The sequence below is a fragment of the Salvelinus alpinus genome, chromosome 24 (assembly GCF_045679555.1).
Source record: "Salvelinus alpinus chromosome 24, SLU_Salpinus.1, whole genome shotgun sequence".
Taxonomy (NCBI): domain Eukaryota; kingdom Metazoa; phylum Chordata; class Actinopteri; order Salmoniformes; family Salmonidae; genus Salvelinus; species Salvelinus alpinus.
This window is the reverse complement of record NC_092109.1, coordinates 34,067,677-34,093,447: the sequence shown is the minus strand read 5'-3', so window position 1 is coordinate 34,093,447 and position 25,771 is coordinate 34,067,677. Positions and strand designations below refer to the sequence as shown.

Genomic DNA, 25,771 nt, shown 5'->3' with positions numbered 1-25,771 from the left:
TATATCATCTGGAGTTTGCTGAATAGCTAAATGAGAAGTTGAATCCCTACAGTGGAGTCCTAGGAAGACTAGCTGTCGTCATAACAATTCTAATAAAATAAAACAGGTAATCAAATAAGGGCTGGACTCATCCAAGTCAACATTGGACTGGCCAGGGTTCTGCAGATCCCATACCCCCCCCCCCCCCAAAAAAAATGCATAGTGTCCAGGCACCTCTCAGAGCCAGGTGCTGGTCATTCCCTGGAAGAGGCCTAGAGGACCATCCGTCCTCAATATGTCCCTCACCACTGACCAGGTGGAACTGGGAGAAAGAAAGACAGGGGATAGTGCACTAGAATACAGTCAAACACACAACCCATTACCTATTAACATCTTTCTAGTGGATTATATACTGAACAAAAATATAAATGCAACATACAACAATTTCAACAATTTTACTGAGTTGCAGTTCATATGCGGAAATCAGTCAATTGAAATGAATAAATGAGGCCCTAAATCTATGGATTTCACATGACTGGGCAGGAGCGCAGCCAGGGGTGGGCCTGGGAGGGCATAAGCACAACCACTTGGGAGCTAGGCCCAGCCAATCAGAATGAGACTTTCCACACCAAAGGGCTTTATTACAGACATAAATACTCTTCGGTTTAATCAGCTATCCAGGTGGCTGGTCTCAGATGATCCTGCAGGTGAAGAAGCCAGATGAGGAGGTCCTGAGCTGGCGTAGTTACACATGGTCTGCGGTTGTGAGGCCGGTTGGACGTACTGCAAAATAATCTAAAACATTGGAGGTGGCTTATGGTAGAGAAATTAACATTAAATTCTCTGGCAACAGCTCTGGTGTACATTCCTGCAGTCAGCATGCCAATTGCACGCTCCCTCAAAACTTGAGCAATCTATGGCATTGTGTTGCGTGACAAAACTGCACATTTTAGCGTGGCATTTTATTGTCCCCAGCACAGCACTGTGTAATGATCATGCTTTTTAATCAGTTTCTTGATATGCCACACCTGTCAGGTGGATGGATTATCTTGGCAAAAGAGAAATGCTCACTAACAGGGATGTAAACACATTTGTGTACACAATTTGAGGGAAATAAGCGTTTCGGAAAAATTCTGTGATCTTTTATTTCAGGATATGAAACATGGGACCAACACTTCACACTTCAGTGTACATTCTGCATAATGTGCTTTCAACTATGACCCTCAGGTTATATGGGTGGTTCACCTAAGGTATATTGCATTCACCAACTACACGTTTTTGCACTGGGTTTGATAAGAAATTGATTGCGCTTGAATAAGAGATGACCTCCTACCCAAATATGTGTACGGTCCCATAAGGTCACTGGAGAACAGTTGCGACGCTTACATGCATGACACCAGGGAGGTCTCCCCTCCAGCCTCATCTCATGCATGGCCTGCATACGACTCTTCACCAGCTCTCTGAGACACAACACCAGTGAGGAGAAGACCAATGCCAGGGAGCCAGACAGGGTATACTGCAGGCTACTGTGACAGACAGAGGTTAAAGATGATTAGAGAGAGATCACAGGAGAGAAAAGAGAAACATCAGCAATACACAATAACATACGAAGATTAAGACTTATTTGTAAGACGGGAAGACACAGTGAAAGGGAGAGGGATGAGACGAGAATGCAAAGACAAAGATCCTGTGTTGCCAACCTGAGGTCAGACACGTTCTCCAGCCCAAAGTCTCTCCTGGTGAGCTGCTGGCAGGCACCGTATCGGGCAAAGAGCACAGTGTTCCAGCCACGTTGGCCAGGTCAGGCACGGAGCCCATTGTGGCAGTAAGTCTTCAGGAAACAGTCCAGAAAACCATTGTACAGGCTGGTATGGGAGGTGATAAGTGCCAGAATTAAGCCTGGGAAAACATACCACCGTGTGGCTGTCGCCTACCATTGAACATCAAACTGACATGACATGATACCAATGCCTTACTAACGTCTGCATGACACCTGCGTGTTAATGAAAGTCATAAGGTGAATAGTTTATATTTATGGGCCATTCCGCCAAATCGGTACCATTTGCATGTTGTAACTTTTCAAAATTAAACTTCATTCTTTATCTAATAACACACATTTAACTATTCAAAATGTGTAATGGTCAATCTCAGACAATTCTATATATTTTTTTCAAGGTTTCTAAATGGAAGATGGTTGCATTTTTCTCAGTCCTGTTACCAAAACATTTACAACTGTTTAAATATGAATTAAAAGTCATGCCAACTAGTTTCTTTCTTTTTCCCTCAATAAAGTGGGTATTTTAAAGAAAATTGGTTACATGTTCAAAAAAGATATATCTGTCGCTAAAAAGTCACAACATATGCAGGCAAAATGTTTGTTTTTTTAACACAAAGCCATTTTCTTTAAGGGAGACCGTCTCAGATTTTTGATAAAAATGTATCATGTGATTTATCAAACAACTGTTTAAATGATGGACCAAACATAATTGAAAAATAGGTGGTTTATCTTTATTTTTTTTACTAAAAAACAATGAAGTAACAGGAATGAACATTGGGTCACAGGAATGACCACTGAGAAACAGGAATGAGTGCTTGTGAGAATAACTGGATGTCACAGAACTTCCTTCAATTAAACAAAAATAAAACAGAGGTCATTATATTTGGCAAAAAATATCTTAGGTCTAAATAGCAACATAAAAGCTGTAACAATTGTGTGTGCATGCTTCTGCATGAGTGTGTGTGTGTGTGTGTGTGTGTGTGTGTGTGTGTGTGTGTGTTTGTGTGTGGGATGGGCGGTGGAAAGAGAGAGAGAGAAAGGTGTGAGTATCACTCCTCCCCCTGCAGCATGTGTGTCAGGCTCCTGCCTCTGCACAGTATGGGTTCTCCATATTCCTCTACAAAAGGCAAGAAAGAAAACAAATACAAAAAGCTGAGCATATGAAGCAGATCCTCATATCTCTACATTGACTACCAGTATCTAATATTAACTTGAAATTACTATTTTCTGCATATAAACAAAACATTCACTTGCAAACACAACAAAATTGTATTTCATACAGAATTTCAATAAAATAATGAACAAAAACTTGCCTTTTCTAAGAAACAGTCTAGTTTCTTCGTTGTCAGTTTCCATGTAACGAGCTGTGACTTGCCTCGCTGGTGGGACGGTACACAGGATGTCTTGAAACGGGTACCAAAGGATGTCTTCGCGGGCTGGCCAGCAAAACCTGTTGGCCCCAATACTGTTCATACAACAAACCTTGACGTATGTGTTGTTTGTGTCTGTGATGATGCCAGGGTACAGTTGACCGTTGTACTTCAGCGCACACCATTTGCCAACAACCTCAGAACTTTGCCACTGATCTCCTGTGGTCGTGGGAGCCTTCTGTCGATTGAATGTGAAATGCTTTTCATTAAAGCACTAACAGCTCAGATGTTGTCTTGCTGTGAACAAGCAGCTGACGTCACTGTAGGTCAGCTCTCCATGGCCTAGGGTTACTGAACATCAGGGATATCTGTCCCCTTGCTGACAAGACCGTGAGCCGTCCTCTTCAGGGCCCTACCACTCCATCCGGGGCACACTTGCCATGGTTTGCCTCAAAGAAGTTCCACGTTCCAGCAGTGAATCCTCTTCTGAACAGCTCAGTACAAAACAGGAAAACATTCCCTCGCTGCTTGTACTGAGTGCAAGGGCCATCACTGTACAAATGGATAGTGGAGACCTCTGGATGTGCACTCTGCACATAATCAAGCACTGGTGACAAGTGCTGCCAGATTGCTGGTGGGCCCTTCTGTCTGGAGGGGGACACTGTGCAGAAGGACACCAGTCGGGGGGTTGTATGCACATAAAGCACACCTGTGTGCAATGTTGCCTGCTGGTGTGATGCTCTGAAGTGGACCGACTGTATTTCTGTGGCGTACTTACAGAGGTCATTTTCAGAAAAGTCAACATGAATTAAGCATTCATGTGCTTTGAAGCCTTGTTTCAGTGCCCTGTAGTGGGTAAACTGATTCTTGATGTTGTAAGTGTGCATCTTAAACTTGCGCAGCATCAGGTTCAGCTGTTCCAGCAGTTGCTCTTGGGTGGTCTGGAGCTCTTTTTTGATGGTGACTTTGAATGTTCCGCCATTGGGGTCATTATTGTGCTCCTTATCCACAGTTGCCCACTGGACATAAGTTACTTCATTCTTATCATTGTATTGGCCAGAGACGGGACAAGAGAGATCCTTGCACACCGCATTCTCAATACATGCACTTCATGCACTCCGTGTTGCATGTGACGGATTTTAGAAGTTCATCAGGATTGAAAGTGTTGATTATCTTCAGGTGGTGCAGTTTCTGTATGATAAAACTGAGGTTTTCGTGCAGTTTGCACATGCAAGTCTCCTGGTCACTTAGAGTTGGGTGAACAACCCAAAAGGGGCTCAGTGAGCAGAAGAGGGAGTATGAGATAAACCCATCATGTTCTGCCAAAATCTTCATATGTAGATTTTTCATTGTGTCCAAAAGGAACCGCTTCTGATTTTCTTCTGGGTGAGGGGTCTGCCTCTTCCCAGTCGTTAGTCGACTGACATCATCCATGGTGTAAAAATCTCGGACTTTGTTTATGAACCATCTACCACCCTACTGTTTCTCTTCCTTTGGTAGTTTAAGTTAAGTTCTGCATTCTTCGCATTCATCAGCCACCTTTTCTTTGACAACCCAAATGAACTTTGGGAGAGACGTTGCAGCCTATATTTTTTGGAGTTTTCCTGTTACTATCTTAGAGATGAGTTGCCTTTCCCTTTCTCCCCGTGAGTTGCTGTACCTCTGTCGGATGTCCTCCACTAAGGCCTCGTGGAAGAGAAGGGTCTTTTGCATTGTAGAGCATGGTAGCGGTCTCATTTGTTTGTCAACTTTTGTACATGGAGATGGATTATTCTGTTTCATACGCAGAATGTTTTCCTTATACCTCTCCTTTTTTCGGGTTTGTGTCTGTAGCTGCTTTTGTAGCTCTTCAGTTTGTTCCCGGTGCTTCTCTGATGTCTTTCACCTCCTTTTAAGCCCTTCATCCTTTGCCTAAAACACACAAGTTCATCACAATTACAATAGTTGTTAAATTAATAAGTGGCTACAGTAAAATGTTATCTCTATGCCCTATTAACCAGCCATCAATCATTTTACACATAATCCATTTAACACACTAGCACTAACTCTCATCCTGACCTTGAACTGCTTGGCTCTGGATTAACAGTTATGTCTGGTGAAAGATTGGGGCTTTCTGGAGGTGCTTTTGAGGTGCTTTAGGGCTTCTTTCCTGGACTTGATTCGATAGTAAGTCTCCCTCCACTTTTTGTGATGTCTGTGCTTTTCCCTCTTACTAAATGTTAGACTGTTTTCTTCCTGCCTGATGCTATATCCTACCTGTATTTCTGCTGTTCCTTCTTTAAGTATCTGTCTCTCCTTTCTGGGTTGGCATTGCGTCGAGCATGATAGCGCCGCTGCTTTTCTGCAGCACTTAATCGATTTGCTCCCTGTAAGTAATGTGTTCACATTGTAAAACTGAAAACACCATCAGTAATTCAAACTGTAAAACTTAAAATCAAGAGAATAGAATTATAATGAATCAATGTATATACCAGATACACATTTAAAATGGCTATTTTATTCAAACTTCTCACTCCTGTTACTCTTATTCAGTCCTGTTACCCTTCATATAAGTAACAGGACTGAAAGTAACAGGACTGAGTTTTTAGCATAGCATTAGCAAATACATGAAATGTAGCCACATGGCATCAATGTTAATAGCATGAGAACACTTAGCACCTTCAAGTGGTTTCCCAAAACTATCTTTAAAAAAAAAGGACTGTACGTTGAGATTGACATTCTCAGTCATACTTACAATATGATAAAAAGAGTGAGAGAACTTACTTTGTCTTCCCATGGCCTTCAGGACTCAAATGATGCTACTTCCTGTTGATCATGTGACTTGTGGAATGTCCCAAAGTTTAGAGGGGGGAATGTGTCAGGGTAACAGGACTGAGTGAAAACACGACTAAAATGTGTATTTTAACTAACATAGTATGACTTTCCGCTGAGAAAATTTATTTTATGTCTAAATTGGAAAAAGAGTCACACAATAATTAAAAAAAAAGATTTCTCAATGTTTCTAATCATTATATTTACATTTACATTTAAGTCATTTAGCAGACGCTCTTATCCAGAGCGACTTACAAATTGGTGCATTCACCTTATGATATCCAGTGGAACAACCACTTTACAATAGTGCATCTAACTCTTTTAAGGGGGGGGGATTAGAAGGATTACTTTATCCTATCCTAGGTATTCCTTAAAGAGGTGGGGTTTCAGGTGTCTCCGGAAGGTGGTGATTGACTCCGCTGACCTGGCGTCGTGAGGGAGTTTGTTCCACCATTGGGGTGCCAGAGCAGCGAACAGTTTTGACTGGGCTGAGCGGGAACTGTACTTCCTCAGAGGTAGGGAGGCGAGCAGGCCAGAGGTGGATGAACGCAGTGCCCTTGTTTGGGTGTAGGGCCTGATCAGAGCCTGAAGGTACGGAGGTGCCGTTCCCCTCACAGCTCCGTAGGCAAGCACCATGGTCTTGTAGCGGATGCGAGCTTCAACTGGAAGCCAGTGGAGAGAGCGGAGGAGCGGGGTGACGTGAGAGAACTTGGGAAAGTTGAACACCAGACGGGCTGCGGCGTTCTGGATGAGTTGTAGGGGTTTAATGGCACAGGCAGGGAGCCCAGCCAACAGCGAGTTGCAGTAATCCAGACGGGAGATGACAAGTGCCTGGATTAGGACCTGCGCCGCTTCCTGCGTGAGGCAGGGTCGTACTCTGCGAATGTTGTAGAGCATGAACCTACAGGAACGGGTCACCGCCTTGATGTTAGTTGAGAACGACAGGGTGTTGTCCAGGATCACGCCAAGGTTCTTAGCACTCTGGGAGGAGGACACAATGGAGTTGTCAACCGTGATGGCGAGATCATGGAACGGGCAGTCCTTCCCCGGGAGGAAGAGCAGCTCCGTCTTGCCGAGGTTCAGCTTGAGGTGGTGATCCGTCATCCACACTGATATGTCTGCCAGACATGCAGAGATGCGATTCACCACCTGGTTATCAGAGGGGGGAAAGGAGAAGATTAATTGTGTGTCGTCTGCATAGCAATGATAGGAGAGACCATGTGAGGATATGACAGAGCCAAGTGACTTGGTGTATAGCGAGAATAGGAGAGGGCCTAGAACAGAGCCCTGGGGGACACCAGTGGTGAGAGCACGTGGTGCGGAGACAGATTCTCGCCACGCCACCTGGTAGGAGCGACCTGTCAGGTAGGACGCAATCCAAGCGTGGGCCGCGCCGGAGATGCCCAGCTCGGAGAGGGTGGAGAGGAGGATCTGATGGTTCACAGTATCAAAGGCAGCCGATAGGTCTAGAAGGATGAGAGCAGAGGAGAGAGAGTTAGCTTTAGCAGTGCGGAGCGCCTCCGTGACACAGAGAAGAGCAGTCTCAGTTGAATGACTAGTCTTGAAACCTGACTGATTTGGATCAAGAAGGTCATTCTGAGAGAGATAGCAGGAGAGCTGGCCAAGGACGGCACGTTCAAGAGTTTTGGAGAGAAAAGAAAGAAGGGATACTGGTCTGTAGTTGTTGACATCGGAGGGATCGAGTGTAGGTTTTTTCAGAAGGGGTGCAACTCTCGCTCTCTTGAAGACGGAAGGGACGTAGCCAGCGGTCAAGGATGAGTTGATGAGCGAGGTGAGGTAAGGGAGAAGGTCTCCGGAAATGGTCTGGAGAAGAGAGGAGGGGATAGGGTCAAGCGGGCAGGTTGTTGGGCGGCCGGCCGTCACAAGACGCGAGATTTCATCTGGAGAGAGAGGGGAGAAAGAGGTCAAAGCACAGGGTAGGGCAGTGTGAGCAGAACCAGCGGTGTCGTTTGACTTAGCAAACGAGGATCGGATGTCGTCGACCTTCTTTTCAAAATGGTTGACGAAGTCATCAGCAGAGAGGGAGGAGGGGGGAGGAGGGGGAGGAGGATTCAGGAGGGAGGAGAAGGTGGCAAAGAGCTTCCTAGGGTTAGAGGCAGATGCTTGGAATTTAGAGTGGTAGAAATTGGCTTTAGCAGCAGAGACAGAAGAGGAGAATGTAGAGAGGAGGGAGTGAAAGGATGCCAGGTCCGCAGGGAGGCGAGTTTTCCTCCATTTCCGCTCGGCTGCCCGGAGCCCTGTTCTGTGAGCTCGCAATGAGTCGTCGAGCCACGGAGCAGGAGGGGAGGACCGAGCCGGCCTGGAGGATAGGGGACATAGAGAGTCAAAGGATGCAGAAAGGGAGGAGAGGAGGGTTGAGGAGGCAGAATCAGGAGATAGGTTGGAGAAGGTTTGAGCAGAGGGAAGAGATGATAGGATGGAAGAGGAGAGAGTAGCGGGGGAGAGAGAGCGAAGGTTGGGACGGCGCGATACCATCCGAGTAGGGTCAGTGTGGGAAGTGTTGGATGAGAGCGAGAGGGAAAAGGATACAAGGTAGTGGTCGGAGACTTGGAGGGGAGTTGCAATGAGATTAGTGGAAGAACAGCATCTAGTAAAGATGAGGTCAAGCGTATTGCCTGCCTTGTGAGTAGGGGGGGAAGGTGAGAGGGTGAGGTCAAAAGAGGAGAGGAGTGGAAAGAAGGAGGCAGAGAGGAATGAGTCAAAGGTAGACGTGGGGAGGTTAAAGTCACCCAGAACTGTGAGAGGTGAGCCATCCTCAGGAAAGGAACTTATCAGGGCGTCAAGCTCATTGATGAACTCTCCAAGGGAACCTGGAGGGCGATAAATGATGATTTAATGGTGAAGTGTAGTGGGGACGGGCTAAAATCCATTTTTTTCAGTGTTCTAGGTAGTTTTTATTAAGGTTGTACATTATGGATATTCAAAATGCAATTAGGACAATGTGCAGGACACTTTGCTTGATAATAGAATGTATTATACAGATACTTTTCATGCATGTAATGTCCTGGGAACGGAAAAGGCACCGATTCAGCGGAATGGCCCTTATATTAATTGAATCAACCATACATTTTTAGAAATGTACCGTTTTTCCCGTGCAAGCCGACATCCCGATGTAGCCACCTTGAGCTATAGTGTAGCCTACGGCTTGTGTATTTTCTGTTATCGCTAATGGCCTAGAAAATAATATGTCTAGAGGGTCCGTGCTATTCGGGATCCTTGGGATGTCCCTACCTCAATCAAGTATAAATGTAAAATTGTTTTTTGTTTGTTTCTTATCCCTTTTTCTCCCCAATTGGTAGTTACCGTCTTGTCCGATCAGTGCAACTCCCGTACGGACTCGGGAGAGGCGAAGGTCGAGAGCCGTGCGTCCTCCGAAATACGACCCAGCCAAGCCACACTGGTTCTTGACACAATGCCCGCTTAACCCGAAAGCCTGCCGCACCAATGTATCGGAGGAAACACCGTACACATGGCGACTGTGCATGTACACTAGAAAGCGGTAAATTTCCGCGTGCCGCTTAGGCCGCCCATTGTGATTCGCTTGTGGGCGTGATGGTAGCATATAGCAGCAGTTCGACTGTGCGTCAATAATTCAGCATAGCAAGTTTGTATGAAGGTCTGGTTATTAAATGGGTACATAGTTCAATAGTAATATCCTCTAAAACGTTCTGGTGACAAATTTTGCAGCCCTGTTTCCAATTGGCCACATGGCTGGGAGAACCTATTCAAGTAAGTAAATACATTTCAAAAATGTTTTAAAAAACCAATGTATTATTAGCTAACTAGCTACAGTGCAGGCTAACTCAAATGAACTGCTAGTTGGCTAGCTAGTTAACGTTACCTAGCCAACTTCACATACTGTATAGCTAGCTAAGTGAATGAAATATCACCACCTGTATTTATCACTGTAAAAAACAAACTCCAAATGCATTTGTAGGTAGCTAGCTAACAGCCATAGAGGAGGGTGAAAGGATAGTAGCCCCAACTGTCAGTGAGAGAGTAGGCTATTCTGGATAGGGCAGGTACTTTTGTGTAGTTCCTGTCCCTAAAAGTGAGGATGGAGATAATATTAACTTAATATTCAGTGCGGTGTAATTTGACTAATTAAGTCTGTTTCTTGTGAGGTTTTCTGTTCTCATATAAAGAGAGCTATGAAAGCCTGTCTACATATGAAGAGGTCCCAATGAAGAGCAGTGGTTCTCAGTCCTGGTCCTGGGGACTCAAAGGGGTGCACATTTTTGTTTTTGCCTTAGCACTGCACAGCTGATTCAAATTATCAACTCATCAAGCTTCAAGTTGTATTTATGTATTCATTTGTGATGCTATCCTTGATATGATCCTGTTATTGTCACATACTACACATGCACATATGTGTGCCCATGCATCTATCAATCCAATGTTATCATGATTTGTCATCAGGGATATTATACTTTAGTAATCCACAATGACCTGGTGATGTAAAAGTCAAATTATTACATTGTCTTCCATATTCCTACAGATACCTTGTAACTCGAGATTCCATCAAAACGGTTAACATGTAGGGCACTGCAAGGTTGGGTGACCAGGGCCATCTGGGACTGCCTCCATTGAGGAATTCAGGTTTGTGAAGGCTACCTGTGTTCTGCATAACTTCATGAGGATGGACACGAGGACCAGGAGGGGATCTGCAGCTCGCCACCGTGTGCCAGAGGAGAAGTCTGCAGGATGTTTCAAGGATGGGGTCCAACAACGCAGCAAGAGAGGCAATCCATGTGCAGGAGATCTTCACTTCCTACTTCTTCGAAGAGGGAGTTGTTCCCTGGCAACACCATAGACTACACTATGCACAACCAAAGGCTCTGTAAGAGCCATTCACATTGCAATAAGAGTATTTTTCCATTTACTTAGCTATATCAACTGCAGTTACTCAATTCCCAGTTTCTCTACTTCTACTTCTCAGGTGAGGGTACTGTTTAGGTAAGGGTGTGATGTCTGTACAAAAACAAGACAAGCTATTTTAAGTCACCCGTATTGATTTTTTTAAAATTAGAAACCCTATAACCCACATCTACACACATGTATCAATCTGATTGATGGATTGTGTTGTGCAGTAACCAGGCTCAGGTGTATAACCGTGGCTCCTCCCACCTTCAAAGAATAGGCAAAAGAGCCAACCACGGAGAATAGCAAGACACTTCACTATTTCAATAACTATGCTATATTGTTTGTCCTCGTGTGTTCGTTCATGTTTGTCAGCATAAAGTACTCTGCAGCTACTTAGTGTGGTGTGGACACCAGGTGAGGCCACACACACAGATTCCTGTTGAACACTGTCCCTTTAACTACCTTAATTTCTCAATAAGTCTCTCCTTCACTTCATCCCTCTCTCCTCTTCTCCTTAAATCCTCTAGGTTATATCGGCTGTGTCGGTGAACCCCTCCCGCATCTAAACTGGCTACATAGAGGGCACAGCATGATAAGAGGTGAGAGGTCACTAGGTAAGGTCAACAGGAAGTATTATTAAAGAGCTGCTTTACATTGAAATATCAGAGTTAATGATCCATGGTCAGCTTTGCATTTCACCTCCTGATTATTATGACTAAAAATGTTAGAATAAAAAATAAAAACACAAGGCATAAACATGCTCTCTCCATCTGTCTCTACATCTGCAGATGCTTTGATGTGAGAGGATGCCAACCCCCAGTCCCATCATCGCTACCTCACCCGCTTTTAAGATAACCTTTGGGCCGACTAGAGACACTTATGTAATTGTGATGAACTGAGAGAATATTTGGGTTGCACTGTGATTCATTAATCATAGGAGCAGGGAAGACAGCATATGTTCTTACCTCTTTCCCTTTGTCTTTTACACCTCTCGCCACCTTTCTTCCTCTGTTTTTATAATGCATAACAGATGTGCATTGAAGTACAGATTGAACTTGTATTGGTAATGAACTGCTTTCAATAAAGTGTTTCACATTCTCTACTGGTTGAAATTAAGTCTCATTTGATGAAATACTACACCTATCCTGTGTTTATCAGATCAATGCAGATGAAGGGCATTAGATATTGAGATGAACCGGTTTTAGAGTAATTACATGATGCATAGGAAGTGTAGTGTACTGTTTTGTAAATTATATTTCTGTATGTATATATGAATTACAAATCAGTCTAACTAGTTAAATCTAGTTTCTAGTCTATTAGTTACAATGTGTAACCATTGATGTCCCAGGACCAAGATTGGTGAACACTGTTGTGTATAATTGTAATACATACATGCAGACACAGCATAATACAAAGACTGGAATGTGATACTCCTGCTATTGGATCATCTCAAAAGACATTCATACCTGAACTGCACCTTTATTTGCCAAGGTAGAGTACATGACCAGTGAATATATTAAATGTATGGGCTACAATGTGGGGATCTCATGCATGGTAATACCTGCATGTATATACAACTTGCATCCTTGGCACAAAGTTATATATTCTACTCAATCCATAGGCTTCATTTATGTCATTCAGACTGTTTTGAAGTTGATACAACTATCTATGAAGGGCTCTAGAGTGGCGCAGTGGTCTAAGACACTGCAAGAGGCGTCACCGCAGAACCTGGTTCGAATCCAGGCTGCATCACATCTTGATTGGGCGGCCCACAATTGGCCCAGCGTCGGCCGAGGTAGTCCCTCATAGTAAATACAATACTTTTGGTAACAGACTTGCCTAGTTAAAAAAAATAATGATCGCTAGATTCTGAACTAATATGTATACCAAACGTTTGGGTCCATACACAGTTCGGCTAGATGCCTAGCTACAAATCCATAGGCATACAGGTATTTTTATCCTCCACTGCACAATAAGCAAGAACATAGCTATCTACGTTATTTCATCTATCTGCATTGCATGGCAAATATCAGCAAGGCAAGCTTACAAAATTGTACATTCAATTTGCAGTAAATGCTTTAGCTAGCTAGATTCTTTACATCCACTGTTTCACAAGACGACAGCCTGGTTTGCTGGTTGTTTAAGGAGTCCCTAAAACATTAAACAACCAGAATTACAATTTCATACTCATGTCACAACACCCATAAAGCTAGCCAGCTAGCTTGCTAAATCGCGATTTTCGTAAATTAAGTTTATGATTTAAAAAAATGCATACTCGTGTGTCTCTACATTATATATTCATGTCAACTGTACATTGTTTTTGCATGATTCGTTACTACGTTATAATCACTTACATTTGCTTCCATCATAGTATTTGTGTCAGCCATCTTTGTTGAAGAAAGTCTCCAGCCTTGGATCGCATAGCGTCAAATTCGTCATGGGAACCACTCGATATGATTGGTCATCGCTCAGCGGTCGCCGTTGGAAAAAGTTAAACTTTTTCACCGCCTCCCACGCCACCTTCGTACCGCTCAAAGGTCGCCGATTAAAATGAATGGGAATTATTTTGTTGTTGTTAAAGAGTTGATAACGTATTGTCGAAAGCACGTAGGCAATATTATTTACTGTGTCGATAGGGGAGTAGGCTAGTGTACAATAATAACGTAATTTGATGTGCTAGTATTATTTATTTAATGGATTAATTAAAGTGTAAATTAAAATATACACGTGATGCTATAGTATACACTACCCATCAAAAGTTTGGACACACCTTCTCATTCCAGGGTTTTTCTTAATTTTTACTATTTTCTACATTGTAGAATAATAGTGAAGACATCAAAACTATGAAATAGCACATATGGAATCATGTAGTAACCAAAAATGTGTTAAACAAATCATAATATATTTATATTTTAGATTCTTCAAAGTAGCCACCCTTTTGCCTTGACAGCTTTGCACCCGCTTGGCATTCTCTCAACCAGCTTCATGAGGTAGTCACCTGCAATGCATTTCAATTAACAGGTGTGCCTTGTAAAAAGTTATTTTGTGGAATTCCTTTCCTTCTTAATGCGTTTGAGCCAATCAGTTGTGTTGTGAAAAGGTAGGATTGGTATACAGAAGATAGCCCTGTTTGGTAAAAGACCAAGTCCATATTATGGCAAGAACAGCTCAAATAAGTCAAGAGAAACGACAGTCTATAATTACTTTAAGACATGAAGGTCAGTCATTTCGAAAAATGTTGTGCAATCAAGCGCTATGACCATCAAGCACTATGATGAAACTGGCTCTCATGAGGACTGCCACAGGAAAGTAAGACCCAGAGTTACCTCTGTTGCAGAGGATAAGTTCATTAGAGTGAACTGCACCTTAGATTGCAGCCCAAATAAATGCTTCACATAGTTCAAGTAACAGACACATCTCAACATCAACTGTTCAGAGGAGACGGCGTGAATCAGGTCTCCATGGTCAAATTGCTGCAAAGAAACCACTACTAAAGGACGGCAATAATAATAAGAGACTTGCTTGGGCCAAGAAACATGAGCAATAGACATTAGACCATTGGAAATCTCTCCCTTGGTCTAATGAATCCAAATGTGAGATTTTTAGTTCCAACCGCCATGTCTTTGTGAGACGCAGAATAGGTGAATGGATGATCTCCGCATTGTGTGGTTCCCACCGTGAAGCATGGAGGAGGAGGTGTGATGGTGTGGGGGTGCTTTGCTGGGGACATTGTCTGTGATTTACTTAGAATTCAAGGCACACTGAACCAGCATGGCTACCACAGCATTCTGCAGCGATATGCCATCCCATCTGCAGCGAAATGCCATCCCATCTGGTTTGCACTTAGTGGGACTGTTATTTGTTTTTCAAAAGGACAATGACCCAATACACCTCCAGGCTGTGTAAGGGCTATTTGACCAAGAAGGAGAGTGATGGAGTGCTGCATCAGAAGACCTGGCCTCCACAATCACCGGACATCAACCCAATTGAGATGGTTTGGGATGAGTTGGACCGCAGAGTAAAGGAAATGTAGCCAACAAGTGCTCAGCATATGTAGGAACTCCTTCAAGACAGTTGGAAAAGCATTCCAGGTGAAGGTGGTTGCCAACTAAACACCCCACTCTGACCGTTTTACTCGTCCTAGCAGAGCTGTTTAGGCTGTTTTCATGTTATCCAAAGCGTTGGTGACTGTAATTGTGCTGCTGGCAACAACTGAATTGCGCTTTTTTGCCAACGTTTACTGACACCGGCCATATTCAATGGGTGTTGAGCGTTTGTAAATTTATCAGTTATTCTGCACTCTGGCACACTCAAACGAGAGTGCTTTGAAATCGGAGTACATAGACAGAATGAATTTACGATCGCACCCGAAATGGTTACTTGCATAGTGGAGTTTTTTGTTAAGACATGTAGCTAGCTAGCTAGGTAAACAGTGAACCATAATCCCAACTCATGACGTTACTACCCTGCATGAATCTGCAGGTAGCTAACCAACCAGGTTCAATGTTAGCTAATTAACATTAGCCTATAGCTAGCCAAGCAAATAGCTCTGAGATACGAATAATAAGATCATACACATTACGTTAGCTAGTGAGCCAGCCAGCTAACGTTAGCTAGCTAAGTAAACAATGAACCATTATCCCAACTCATGGCGTTACTAGCCTGCATGAATCTGCAGGTAGCTAACCAACCAGGTTCAATGTCAAGTAGCTAACATTAGGCTATGGCTAGCCAAGCAAATGGCTCTTTCTGCAAATGGCTCTTTCTCATTTTGATCAAAAAATAAAGTTACGTTCAAACGGCTCTCCTTTGAAATAGTGACCCGTGACGTACCCCTAGTTTCCTGAAACGGGTCATAAATAGCTAATCCTAGCTACCAATGTTCTAGCATTAATTTATTGAGGCAAGCAGATCAGAGATGTCAAGGTGATACCCAAGCATATGCCATGTGTATATGTGACACACAAATATGTATGCTCGTATTTTCTATGTTTTATTTTGTTTGTTATTTTATGGAGCCATCCCTTGTATCATTTTCTAAGCCTCACAGGTATTTACATTGAATGTATGTATATGATTATTGCTGCTAGGGAGAGCTGTGATGTCAATGGAGTGTGTTAGTGAGATCTTGGAGGTTTCTTCTTCAATCTTGGAGAATGCATTCTACTGAAAACTAAGTTTTTCCGTCTCGTCATTATACCCTATTAATTCAGGTTTGTAATGTGCAAAAGTGCAATATGACTCAAAATATTGAGGTAACATGGTTAACTACATAGTCCATGAGTTTGGTGATGTTTGAAGGCAATTGAAGGGAGTTTTAAGAGTGAAAAACTGGTTGGTATTTTCCCCATTGTAAGTAATGAAGGTTGACTAGGTTGCTAATGGTTTACAAGTAAGAGAAGGGATTAAGATGGCGTCCAAACTTTCTGTACTTTTTTAACAACGCTTTAGATCCAATTGGTTTCATTTTCTATGAACAAAGGCTCAGTTAATTTGAGGTAAAATATGTAAATATGTGATACGCTAGTTATGTCACGACTTCCGCCGAAGTCGGTGTCTCTCCTTGTTCGGCAGTCGACGTCACCGACCTTCTAGCCATCGCTGATCCATTTTTCATTTTCCTTTGGTTTTGTCTTGTCTTCCTTCACACCTGGTTCCAATCTCATCAATTACATGTTGTGTATTTAACCCTCTGTTTCCCTTCATGTCCTTGTCGGTGATTGTTTGATTGTATGTTATGTGCAAGTTATGTTCTGGTGTGCGGCAGGTTTTGTACCCACTTTTATTAATTTGGTTTTCAGAGTTTTGTGTGCACTTATTAAACGACTCCGTTTATACCAAGTTCGTTCTCCTGCGCCTGACTTCCCTGCCACCAGCACGCACCCATTACAAGTTAGCTCTAGGCTAGTTGGTTTCAATCAATGTTAGCGTACATGTTAGCGGTTAATAATGTAATGGTTGTAGCATTGTTTCTCATAGGCCTCCAGTCATTTTATATTTTTTTCAAAATTGACACAGTGAGTTTATATATATATAATGTGAATGTGTAGATGTATGGTGACGTCGATGTGGATGGGGGGGTGCTCCCTCTGCTGTTTCCTGAAGTCCACGACCATCTACTTTTTGTTGATGTTGAGTGAGAGGTTATTTTCCTGGCACCACACGCCCAGAGCCCTCACCTCCTCCATGTAGGCTGTCTCGTCATTGTCTACTACTGTTCTGTCATCTGCAAACTTGATGATTGCTTGGAGGCGTGCTTAGCCATGCAGTCATGAGTGAACAGGGAGTACAGGATGGGGCAGAGCACACACCCTTGTGGGGCCCTAGTGTTGAGGATCAGCGAAGTGGAGATATTTCCTACCTTCACCACCTGGGGGCAGCCCGTCAGGAAGTTCAGGACCCAGTGGCACAGGGCGGGGTTCAGACCCAGGGCCTCAGCTTAATGATGAGTTTGGAGGGTACTATGGTGTTGAAGGCTGAGCTATAATCAGATGGGATGGGGTAGTTTGCAGATGGGATGGGGTAGTTTGTCCAGATGGGATAGGGTAGTTTGCAGTGTGATGGCGATTGCATCGTCAGTCGATCTATTGGAGGCGGTAAGAAAATTGAAGTGGGTCTAGGGTGACAGATAAGGTAGAGGTGATATGATCCTTGACTAGTCTTTCAAAGCACTTCATGATGACAGAAGTGAGTGCTACGGGGCGATAGTCATTTAGTTCAGTTACCTTTGCACAGGAACAATGGTGGCCATCTTGAAGCATTTGGGGACAGCTGACTGGGATAGGAAGAGATTGAATATTCCGTAAACACACCAGCCAGCTGGTCTGCGCATGCTCTGAGGACGTGGCTAGGGATGCCGTCTGTGCAGCCTTGCAGCCTTGCGAGGGTTAACACGCTTAAAATCTCTTACTCACGTCAGCCACGGAGAAGGAGAGCAGGCCGCGTCAGTGGCACTGTGTTAGTCTCAAAGCGGGCAAAGAAAGTGTTTAGCTTGTCTGAAAGCAAGACCTCAGTGTCCTCGACGTGGCTTGTTTTCCTTATGTAGTCTGGTTTGTCTGGTTAGACTACAAAAGCAGTTAGTCCATTTTCTAGTTAGGGTAGGTTTTAATAGTCTCAGCGGGTACAATATCTATACACTTCCTGATAAACTCAGTCACCGTATCATTATATACGTCAATATTATTCTCGGAAGCTACCCGGAACATATCCCAGTCTGCGTAATCAAAACAGTCTTAAAGCGTGGATTCCGATTGGTCAGACCAGCATTGAATAGTCCTTAGCATGGGTACTACCTGTTTGAGTTTCTGCCTATAGGAAGGGAGGAGGAAAATGGAGTTGTGGTCAGATTTGCCGAAAGGAGGGCGGGGGAGAGCCTTGTAGGCATCCCGGATGCAGTTTGCATAAAGTTTCCAGTTTGCATAAAGCCCAGTGAAGTTCTTTGAGGTCCGTCGTGGTATCAGCTTGAGGAGGGATATACACGGCCGTGACTATAACCGAAGAAAATTCTCTTGGGAGATAATACGGTCGGCATTTGATTGTGAGGTATTCTAGGTCGGGTGAACAAAAGGACTTGAGTTCCTGTATGTTATCACAATTACACCATGAGTGTCACGCCCTGACCGTATAGAGCTTTTTATGTCTCTATTTTGGTTTGGTCAGGGTGTGATTTGGGTGGGCATTCTATGTTCCTTTTTCTATGATTTGTATTTCTGTGTGTTTGGCCGGGTGTGGTTCTCAATCAGAGGCAGCTGTCTATCGCTGATTGAGAACCATACTTAGGTTGCCTTTTCCCACCTGTATTTGTGGATAGTTGTCTATGTGTAGTCGCATGTCAGCACTAGTTGTTTATAGCTTCACGTTTGTTTTGTTGTTTTGTTAGATTGTTTAAGTGTTCTTCGTTTGAATAAAAGAAGAATGCATTCCAATCACGCTGCGCCTTGGTCTCCTCCCTTTGACGGACATGACAATGAGTCGTTAATCATGAAACATACACCACCGCCCTTCTTCCCAGAGATATTTTTATTCCTGTCTGCGCGATGAACTGAGAACCCAACTGGCTGGACCGACTCAGACAGTATATCCCGAGAGCCATGTTTCGCCCTGAGCTCATCAACTGTATTATCCAGAGACTGAACGTTAGCGAGTAATATACTCGGAAGCGGTGGGTGGTGTGCGCGCCTCCTAAGTCGGACTAGAAGAAGATCACTCCGAGTACCTCTCCACCACCGGCATTGTTTTGGGTCGGCCTCTGGAATCAGTTTAATTGCCCTGGGGGGTGCGAACAAAGGATCCGCTTCGGGAAAGTCATATTCCTGGTCGTAATGCTGGTGAGTTACCGCCGCTCTGATATCCAATAGTTCTTCCCGGCTGTATGTATGTAATAACACAAAATGTATAACACATTTCTGGCCTAATAATGTCGTCTCCAGACTCTGTCACGTCTGCTCAGTCTGAACCTACTTTCATCTGTGAAGAGCACAGGGCGCCAGTGGCGAATTTGCCAATCTTGGTGTTCTCTGGTAAATGCCAAACGTCCTGCACGGTGTTGGGCTGTAAGCACAACCCCCACCTGTGGACGTCGGGCCCTCATACCACCCTCATGGAGTCTGTTTCTGACCGTTTGAGCAGACACATGCACATTTGTGGCCTGCTGGAGGTCATTTTGCAGGGCTCTGGCAGTTCTCCTCCTGCTCAAAGGCGGAGGTAGCGGTCCTGCTGCTGGGTTGTTGCCCTCCTACGGCCTCCTCCACATCTCCTGATGTACTGGCCTGTCTCCTGGTAGCGCCTCCATGCTCTGGACACTACGCTGACACACAGCAAACCTTCTTGCCACAGCTCGCATTGATGTGCCATCCTGGATGAGCTGCACTACCTGAGCCACTTGTGAGTTGTAGACTCCGTCTCATGCTACCACTAGAGTGAAAGCACCGCCAGCATTCAAAAGTGACCAAAACATCAGCCAGGAAGCATAGGAACTGAGAAGTGGTCTGTGGTCACCACCTGCAGAACCACTCCTTTATTGGGGGTGTCTTGCTAATTGCCTATAATTTCCACCTGTTGTCTATTCCATTTGCACAACAGCATGTGAAATTTGTCAATCAGTGTTGCTTCCTAAGTGGAGTTTGATTTCACAGAAGTGTGATTGACTTGGAGTTACATTGTGTTGTTTAAGTGTTCCCTTTATTTTTTTGAGCAGTGTAGTATGTTGCATAAAGTGGAATACATTTACAGCTAAAGAACGCACAACTTACAAAAAAAAACAAATGCAGTCCTTTCAATGCATGGAAGAAATCAATTTGGAGCCACACAGAACTTAAAAATGTAATTATTTATTTTAAACCAGAGGTATCCTAAACATACAAAACAAAATTGCAGGTGCAAAGAAACGCCAAACTCTTCCAGATGTAGTGTCAATGTCAGTCAAGCGGGAGACATCCTCACATCTAAAAAGTCATTCCACTTAACCAAATGAAAAGAAAAAAAAACGAAGTCATCATTCCTTTCAGCCATAACAAAGTGAAATGGATCAGCCTTGCTTCAAGCACAGGTGTTTGTTATAATAGGTCAGGGCAATGTTAAATACCTGGTTGTCAGACTGGACATCTGCCTGAAGTCTATGGATTGTGTGTCTAGATACAGATAAACACTGGTTCAAGTCCCTCAAACACAAACTTACAATTCCATGAAATGAACATCCCAATAAAATAGAACAATTAAATAAAATCTATTTCAATAGCCATATGGTAGCACACACACGCCACCTTACACATCTTTTAGGAGTTAAAGGGTATGAACTCTTATGCTATTGCTTTAAATAGGCTTGTTCAACTGAGAAAAACAAAAAGGGATCAGGACAACACTGATAGAGCACAGTGTTAAAGACCCAAAGGACAAACAAAGTTAACTACAGGGAGAAAATAGTTTCAAACCAATTGGATGTTTTGGTCTAGGACAACTGGACCCTACAGATGAGTCTGCTCACCAGCCAGTGTCTTATCCAAACACAATACCATCTTCTAATTTGTCAAAGAGGATTAATCATCATCCTCCTCTTCCTCATCCTCGTCATCATCATCATCGTCGTCATCATCATCGTCGTCTTCAGCCTTCTTTGATTTAGAGGCTCCTGCCCCACCCACTTTTCCTCCTTTGTAATCTGCCACATCCTAGAAACCATAAACAAAAGTCTTAATCCACAGGTTTTGCAATATTTAGCTAGTGATTCCTTGCCATGTGACACCACAGCCAGAGCACAGTGGTAAAATCCCATTAAATTGCATATTTGAGACAAATACAGAGTTCTCAACGGCGTTACCTTTTGGTATTTTTCCTTGAGTTTGTTGGCTTTGGCAAGATACGGCTGCTTATTGGAGTCTGTCAAGTTGTTCCACATCTCACCAAGCTTCTTGGCCACATCCCCAATGCCAAAGCTTGGGTGTTGGGCTTTGATCTTGGGACGCTGCTCAGCACAGAAAACAAAGAATCCCGATCTGTAAGAGAAGAAATGTGGTCTTTACAGATTGTTGCAGGCCTTGAAAAGGAATCATATTGTTGTGAATTGTCTACAATAAGCAGCATATATCAATATACAATCAATATCACTTCAAATACAAATTGCTTCAAAAGCACAACTAATTCAAATGAATCTGAAGACACCTACATGAAATAGTGCAAGATGGTAGTTAAATGAATTAACAATTCTATAGATGATTACGGAGTTTTAGGAATAGACATACGGAGGTCTCTTTGGTGCATTAGGATCCTTCAGTGCCTTCTTGCCCCTCTTCCCAGGAGGACCATAGCTCGTCATTTCCGAATCATAGCGAGCTTTGTCCTGCTTGGCCTGGTCCTCAAACTTTGACTTCTCCTTTGGAGACATTGTCTGAAAAACAAGTGGCAAGTAAAATGTTAAGATGGCATAGCGATGGATATGACTGGACTACGCTTGCCTAGTACCATTATGTTGGAAAATAATGATCATGACAAAATTGTTTCACACTGAAATACTTAAACGTTTCATGTTGCTCCTCTACCTTCCATCTTCCAGAGCACTTCTTGGAAAACTCTGAAAAGTTCACTGGGATCTCTGGATTCTTATTTTTGTGTTCTTCTCGGCAGGTTTGAACAAAGTAGGCATAGGCAGACATCTTGCCCTTCGGCTTACGAGCGTCACCTTTGGCCATTCTGAAAAATGGTGGATGTTCTCTTGCACCACCAGAATATCTATCTTCCACCAGCTCCTACAAGACAAAGACATTAAAGCTAAATTAACACGCTCTCTCTCCGGAGTCTGGAACCCAAAAGCACATCACAATGATCCTTCTATGACGGGCAAATGTCCTGACAGTTTATACCTAAGTATTTCAAGACGCCCTGCTATTCCCATAATACAAGTTTAGTGGTATGTATGAAGATGTCAAGGACTGCACCTTGAAATATTCTCCTCAAGCTATTGTGCAGTTAATTTATTTAATCGTATTTTGTTGGTTAGCCCACACCGACCCACACAGTGGCTTAAAAGTAGGTTCAAAAAGTACTGTAAAAAGTACTGTAAAAAGTAGGCCTGTTAAAGCAGATTTTTAGATCGCAATGCTGCCTGGATTGTTTTAAAAAAATGAATTCTACTTTAAATTCAAAGTAGAAAATATGCTAGTTGATTCGAGAGATATTTAGACTACTCATGTCATCCACCGTCAAACCGCACATCCGAGATTAGGCTAATTTAAATCAATTATTTTTAGTGCATGTGTTGGTGATGCAACTCAATATAGGCCTACGTGCGGTTAGAAGCGAATTCCTCACCAGGAATTACTCATCTTCCATTTTGTGCAATAAATTCTCATGACAGAAACTGTCCTTTAATTTGATAAACATTTCGTGTTTTGTATTTCTCTCCTTCCCAAAAAGACCCATTAACCACATTTTAACACAATTCTAAAGGCGCTTGTATGGGGACTGTATTTGGTGCCGAATGAAGGGTAGATCTCCTATAGGAGTGCATTGATTAAAATGGCTTCGGCTTCCCTGCTAGGGGAAGGCTTATCAACAAAGCCACTCAGACACAGCCACGGATTACAAATGGCACGGGAACAATGTCAACGCATTACATGCGTTCTGATCTCAATCGTTTGATCAACTGAAAAGGCTTCTTTCGATTTCTATAGGCCTATACATTTCATTTCCAAACGCGGACATTTTATCAGCTTGGCAAAGTTCTCCAAGCACCGCCCGACGCACAGCTGAGCTGTCAGTAACAAAGGCTGTACAAGCCAGCCATGACTGGTATAGCGATGGCAGCACCGAGTCAAACACAGCAAACTCAAACCAGAAAGAGACGCTAAAGAAAACTAAATAACATTTTCGACATCGAGGGAACGAAAATGCATCGGAGATTAAAACAAATTGGTGTCGTTTCATTAGATTGTCAGTCTTGAAATAACATTTGATGGCTGATTGTAGTCGTTCAATGGCCAGCCATTTTAATGCACTTATATGTTCGATATTGAACAATCTAAATTAAAATATATACATATATTTTTTAAAGACTTAAAAAAAAAAATCACAACTCTGAATCGAACAAATTCAAATGCTTTTCTATATACAAATGTTACGTTTCGATAATCTACCCAAAGAACCAGATAATCCTTTTTTATATATAAAAAGGCCACTAATTAGTTAAACTGTTAATGAATAGAAATATGAACACATTGTTAAGAATGAGGAAAAAGTATGCCGAAATATAAATTTCTTATAGGATGCCAATATATTCCAAACAATTGTTTTCAATAGGCCCTGTCGTCTGCCTACCTGTGTTTGTTTGAGCGCAGTCAGTCACACGATCCGACGTCCTTCCCTTTAACAGCTGAGTAGCATACACAGCCTCGCGCTAGCTGACTACGAGACCGGTCTGATTGGATAGTCGTTTCACATATTTGAAAGAACCTCCACTAGTATGTATTGGTTAGCACCTTGGAGAGCACATAATATATATTCATGACATCCCAACTTCAATTGGACCAACACGCAAAGCTTCTTGTCAAAGCTAAACGTTTATGTATACTTACAATATGCAACATCTTTCCTTCAGTAATCGAATTCTGTATAGGCTTAGAAATTGATTTTATGAACACAATGTAGGCCTATATAGGCTACACATTGTGTTGGTGGTAAAGTAAATAATGAAAAAAATGGGCATATGGCATAATTGAAAACTACCACACAGGTATATCGTGAAGGGATGAGTAGGAAGAGGAGAAAGGATGAGACATGAACATTCTGTGGCTGTCTTGTTTTTGACATTTCGTTTCTTACAATATAGTGAAATAAATTAATCATTCTCGTGTGCCTATCTTTCCCCCAAATATACAGACCTAGAATGTTTGATCCATTTTATTTGGAATGTAACAATATGAACTGTGACACTGGGTGCGTTCGTAAATTCACTCTGGAGTGCCAGAGGGCACACACTCTGGGCGTTCATAAATTCAGTGGACGCTCTGGTTGAGGAGTAGGGTTGATCCGAGCGTTCTGAACTCACAACGGCAGTCAAGCACCCAAACTAGCTTGCTAGCTACTTCCAGGCAGAAATTAGAGAATTCCTCACTGACCATTTTTCTTACCCTAGCAGAGCTGGTTAGGCTGTGTTCATGTTATCCAGAGCGTTGGTGACTAACTGTGCTGCTGGCAACAATGTAAATACGCTTTTTTGCGGACGTTTACTGACACCGGCCATATTCAATGGGTGTTGAATGCATCTGTTATTCTGCGCTCTGGCACAATCAGACGAGAGTGCTCTGAAATCGGAGTAGAATTAGCATCTTATCATTAGATGTCTACGTTGCATATAAAAAATACAATAAAAGTATGTGTGACATTTCGGTTACCAAAGACCGCGTCCTCGACTCACTCTGTATTGGTATGCGCTCTGGAGTCAAGGACAAAAAGTCGCATTCCAGATTCTTGCTCAGAAAACCATTTCCAAGAAACCACAGAAAGACACTGCTCAGACTCAAAATGCACCGGTGGATGCCAACTTGTACTACATTTCATTACCGAAAAGAATGTGGACCATCGTAGAGAGCAATATTATAGAATCATATCAAATGGGACCAGACCGGAATGTACATAGTGATAGACGAGTAGCTGTTCACGTCGGAGGTGCTGAAACGCACTGAACCACCCAAAATCTTTCAAACGACTGTCTTGAAGAGTTTTATGCACCAACTCAACATCTATGGCTTTAAAATAACTTTCCCTGGTATCGAGAGATCGACTTCACTAAGCACCTTTATTGCTGAGGAATACAAAGCATGCACGTCAAAGGCACCTTTGTTATGAATATCAAATGGTGTTGTGGTGGTTTCTGAGGCCTACATTTTGACATGTGACTTAATTGAATGACACTGATTTTTTACCTTGCCTGTTACAATACTACTCCAATCCCAATTTCTGCCAAGGACTCAAACATCTCCTACCCCAAATGAAGAGATGTGTGCTGCTGAAATGCACGAGGCTTGGCACAGGAGGGAGAAGTTGAGTAACAGCGCTGGCCCCCAGCATAGTCCAAGCTTGGCAGACACAGGCAACGCAACTCTGACTAGGCTGAACTGCAGAGCTCCACTCCTAAGCACTGCAGCCATGTCGTTGGCCCCAGACGTCTGCACTCCAGCCCAGGAGGCTGAGCGGAGTGATGACAGCAGCAGCTCCAGCAGCCGCAGCACGGGCTTACTACCCAAGCTGATCTCTGTCCTCAAAGAGATGTCTGGGGAGTTGCAGATTCAGAGGAATTCCCAAGCATCTTGTCAAGCCCAGCACCAGACCCACATGACCACCTTCGGTCTACAACTAGTGATGGCAGGAATGGCACCCCCACCCTCTTTTACCCCCAGGGCTTCACCTCACAGAGCTCTAATGATTGCCTTACCTCCCATTCTCCCTGCAGACAGATTTA

At 43.2% G+C, this 25,771-nt stretch overlaps 2 protein-coding genes and 1 long non-coding RNA gene across 3 annotated transcripts in view; all 3 read right to left on the bottom strand.

Annotated features, from left to right (window-relative positions):
* LOC139552701 (short transient receptor potential channel 5-like) overlaps positions 1-10,283 on the bottom strand; it is a 98,096-nt gene extending 87,813 nt beyond the window's left edge. The window contains exons 1-3 of the mRNA XM_071364693.1: positions 9,262-10,283; positions 1,680-1,844; positions 214-1,505 (exon numbers count right to left, since the gene is read on the bottom strand). The gene's annotated coding sequence lies outside the window, so the exon portion shown is untranslated. The remainder of the gene's footprint in view (positions 1-213; positions 1,506-1,679; positions 1,845-9,261) is intronic.
* Positions 10,284-12,284: 2,001 nt separating this feature from the next.
* LOC139552704 (uncharacterized) lies at positions 12,285-13,346 on the bottom strand. The gene is made up of 2 exons (XR_011670460.1): positions 13,176-13,346; positions 12,285-12,972 (listed from the first exon to the last, which is right to left on the bottom strand). It is a non-coding gene; the product is annotated as an uncharacterized lncRNA (long non-coding RNA).
* A 6,784-nt stretch (positions 13,347-20,130) lies between these two features.
* LOC139552699 (high mobility group protein B3-like) lies at positions 20,131-23,752 on the bottom strand. The gene is made up of 5 exons (XM_071364691.1): positions 23,629-23,752; positions 21,855-22,061; positions 21,558-21,703; positions 21,137-21,311; positions 20,131-20,987 (listed from the first exon to the last, which is right to left on the bottom strand). Exons 2-5 carry the CDS (start codon positions 22,002-22,004, stop codon positions 20,856-20,858), a joined length of 603 nt encoding a protein of 200 aa, XP_071220792.1. The 5' UTR covers positions 22,005-22,061; positions 23,629-23,752; the 3' UTR covers positions 20,131-20,855.
* Positions 23,753-25,771: the final 2,019 nt, after the last annotated feature.

Bases quoted from the DNA above. Each gene is read 5' to 3' on its own strand.
- LOC139552699 (XM_071364691.1), bottom strand. From the start codon at position 22,004: ATGGCCAAAGGTGACGCTCGTAAGCCGAAGGGCAAGATGTCTGCCTAT. The intron at 21,704-21,854 runs GTAGAGGAGCAA...CTTGTTTTTCAG, and splicing joins AGTGCTCTGGAAGATGGAAG to ACAATGTCTCCAAAGGAGAA. The intron at 20,988-21,136 runs GTAACGCCGTTG...TATGGTTTCTAG, and splicing joins TCAAGGAAAAATACCAAAAG to GATGTGGCAGATTACAAAGG.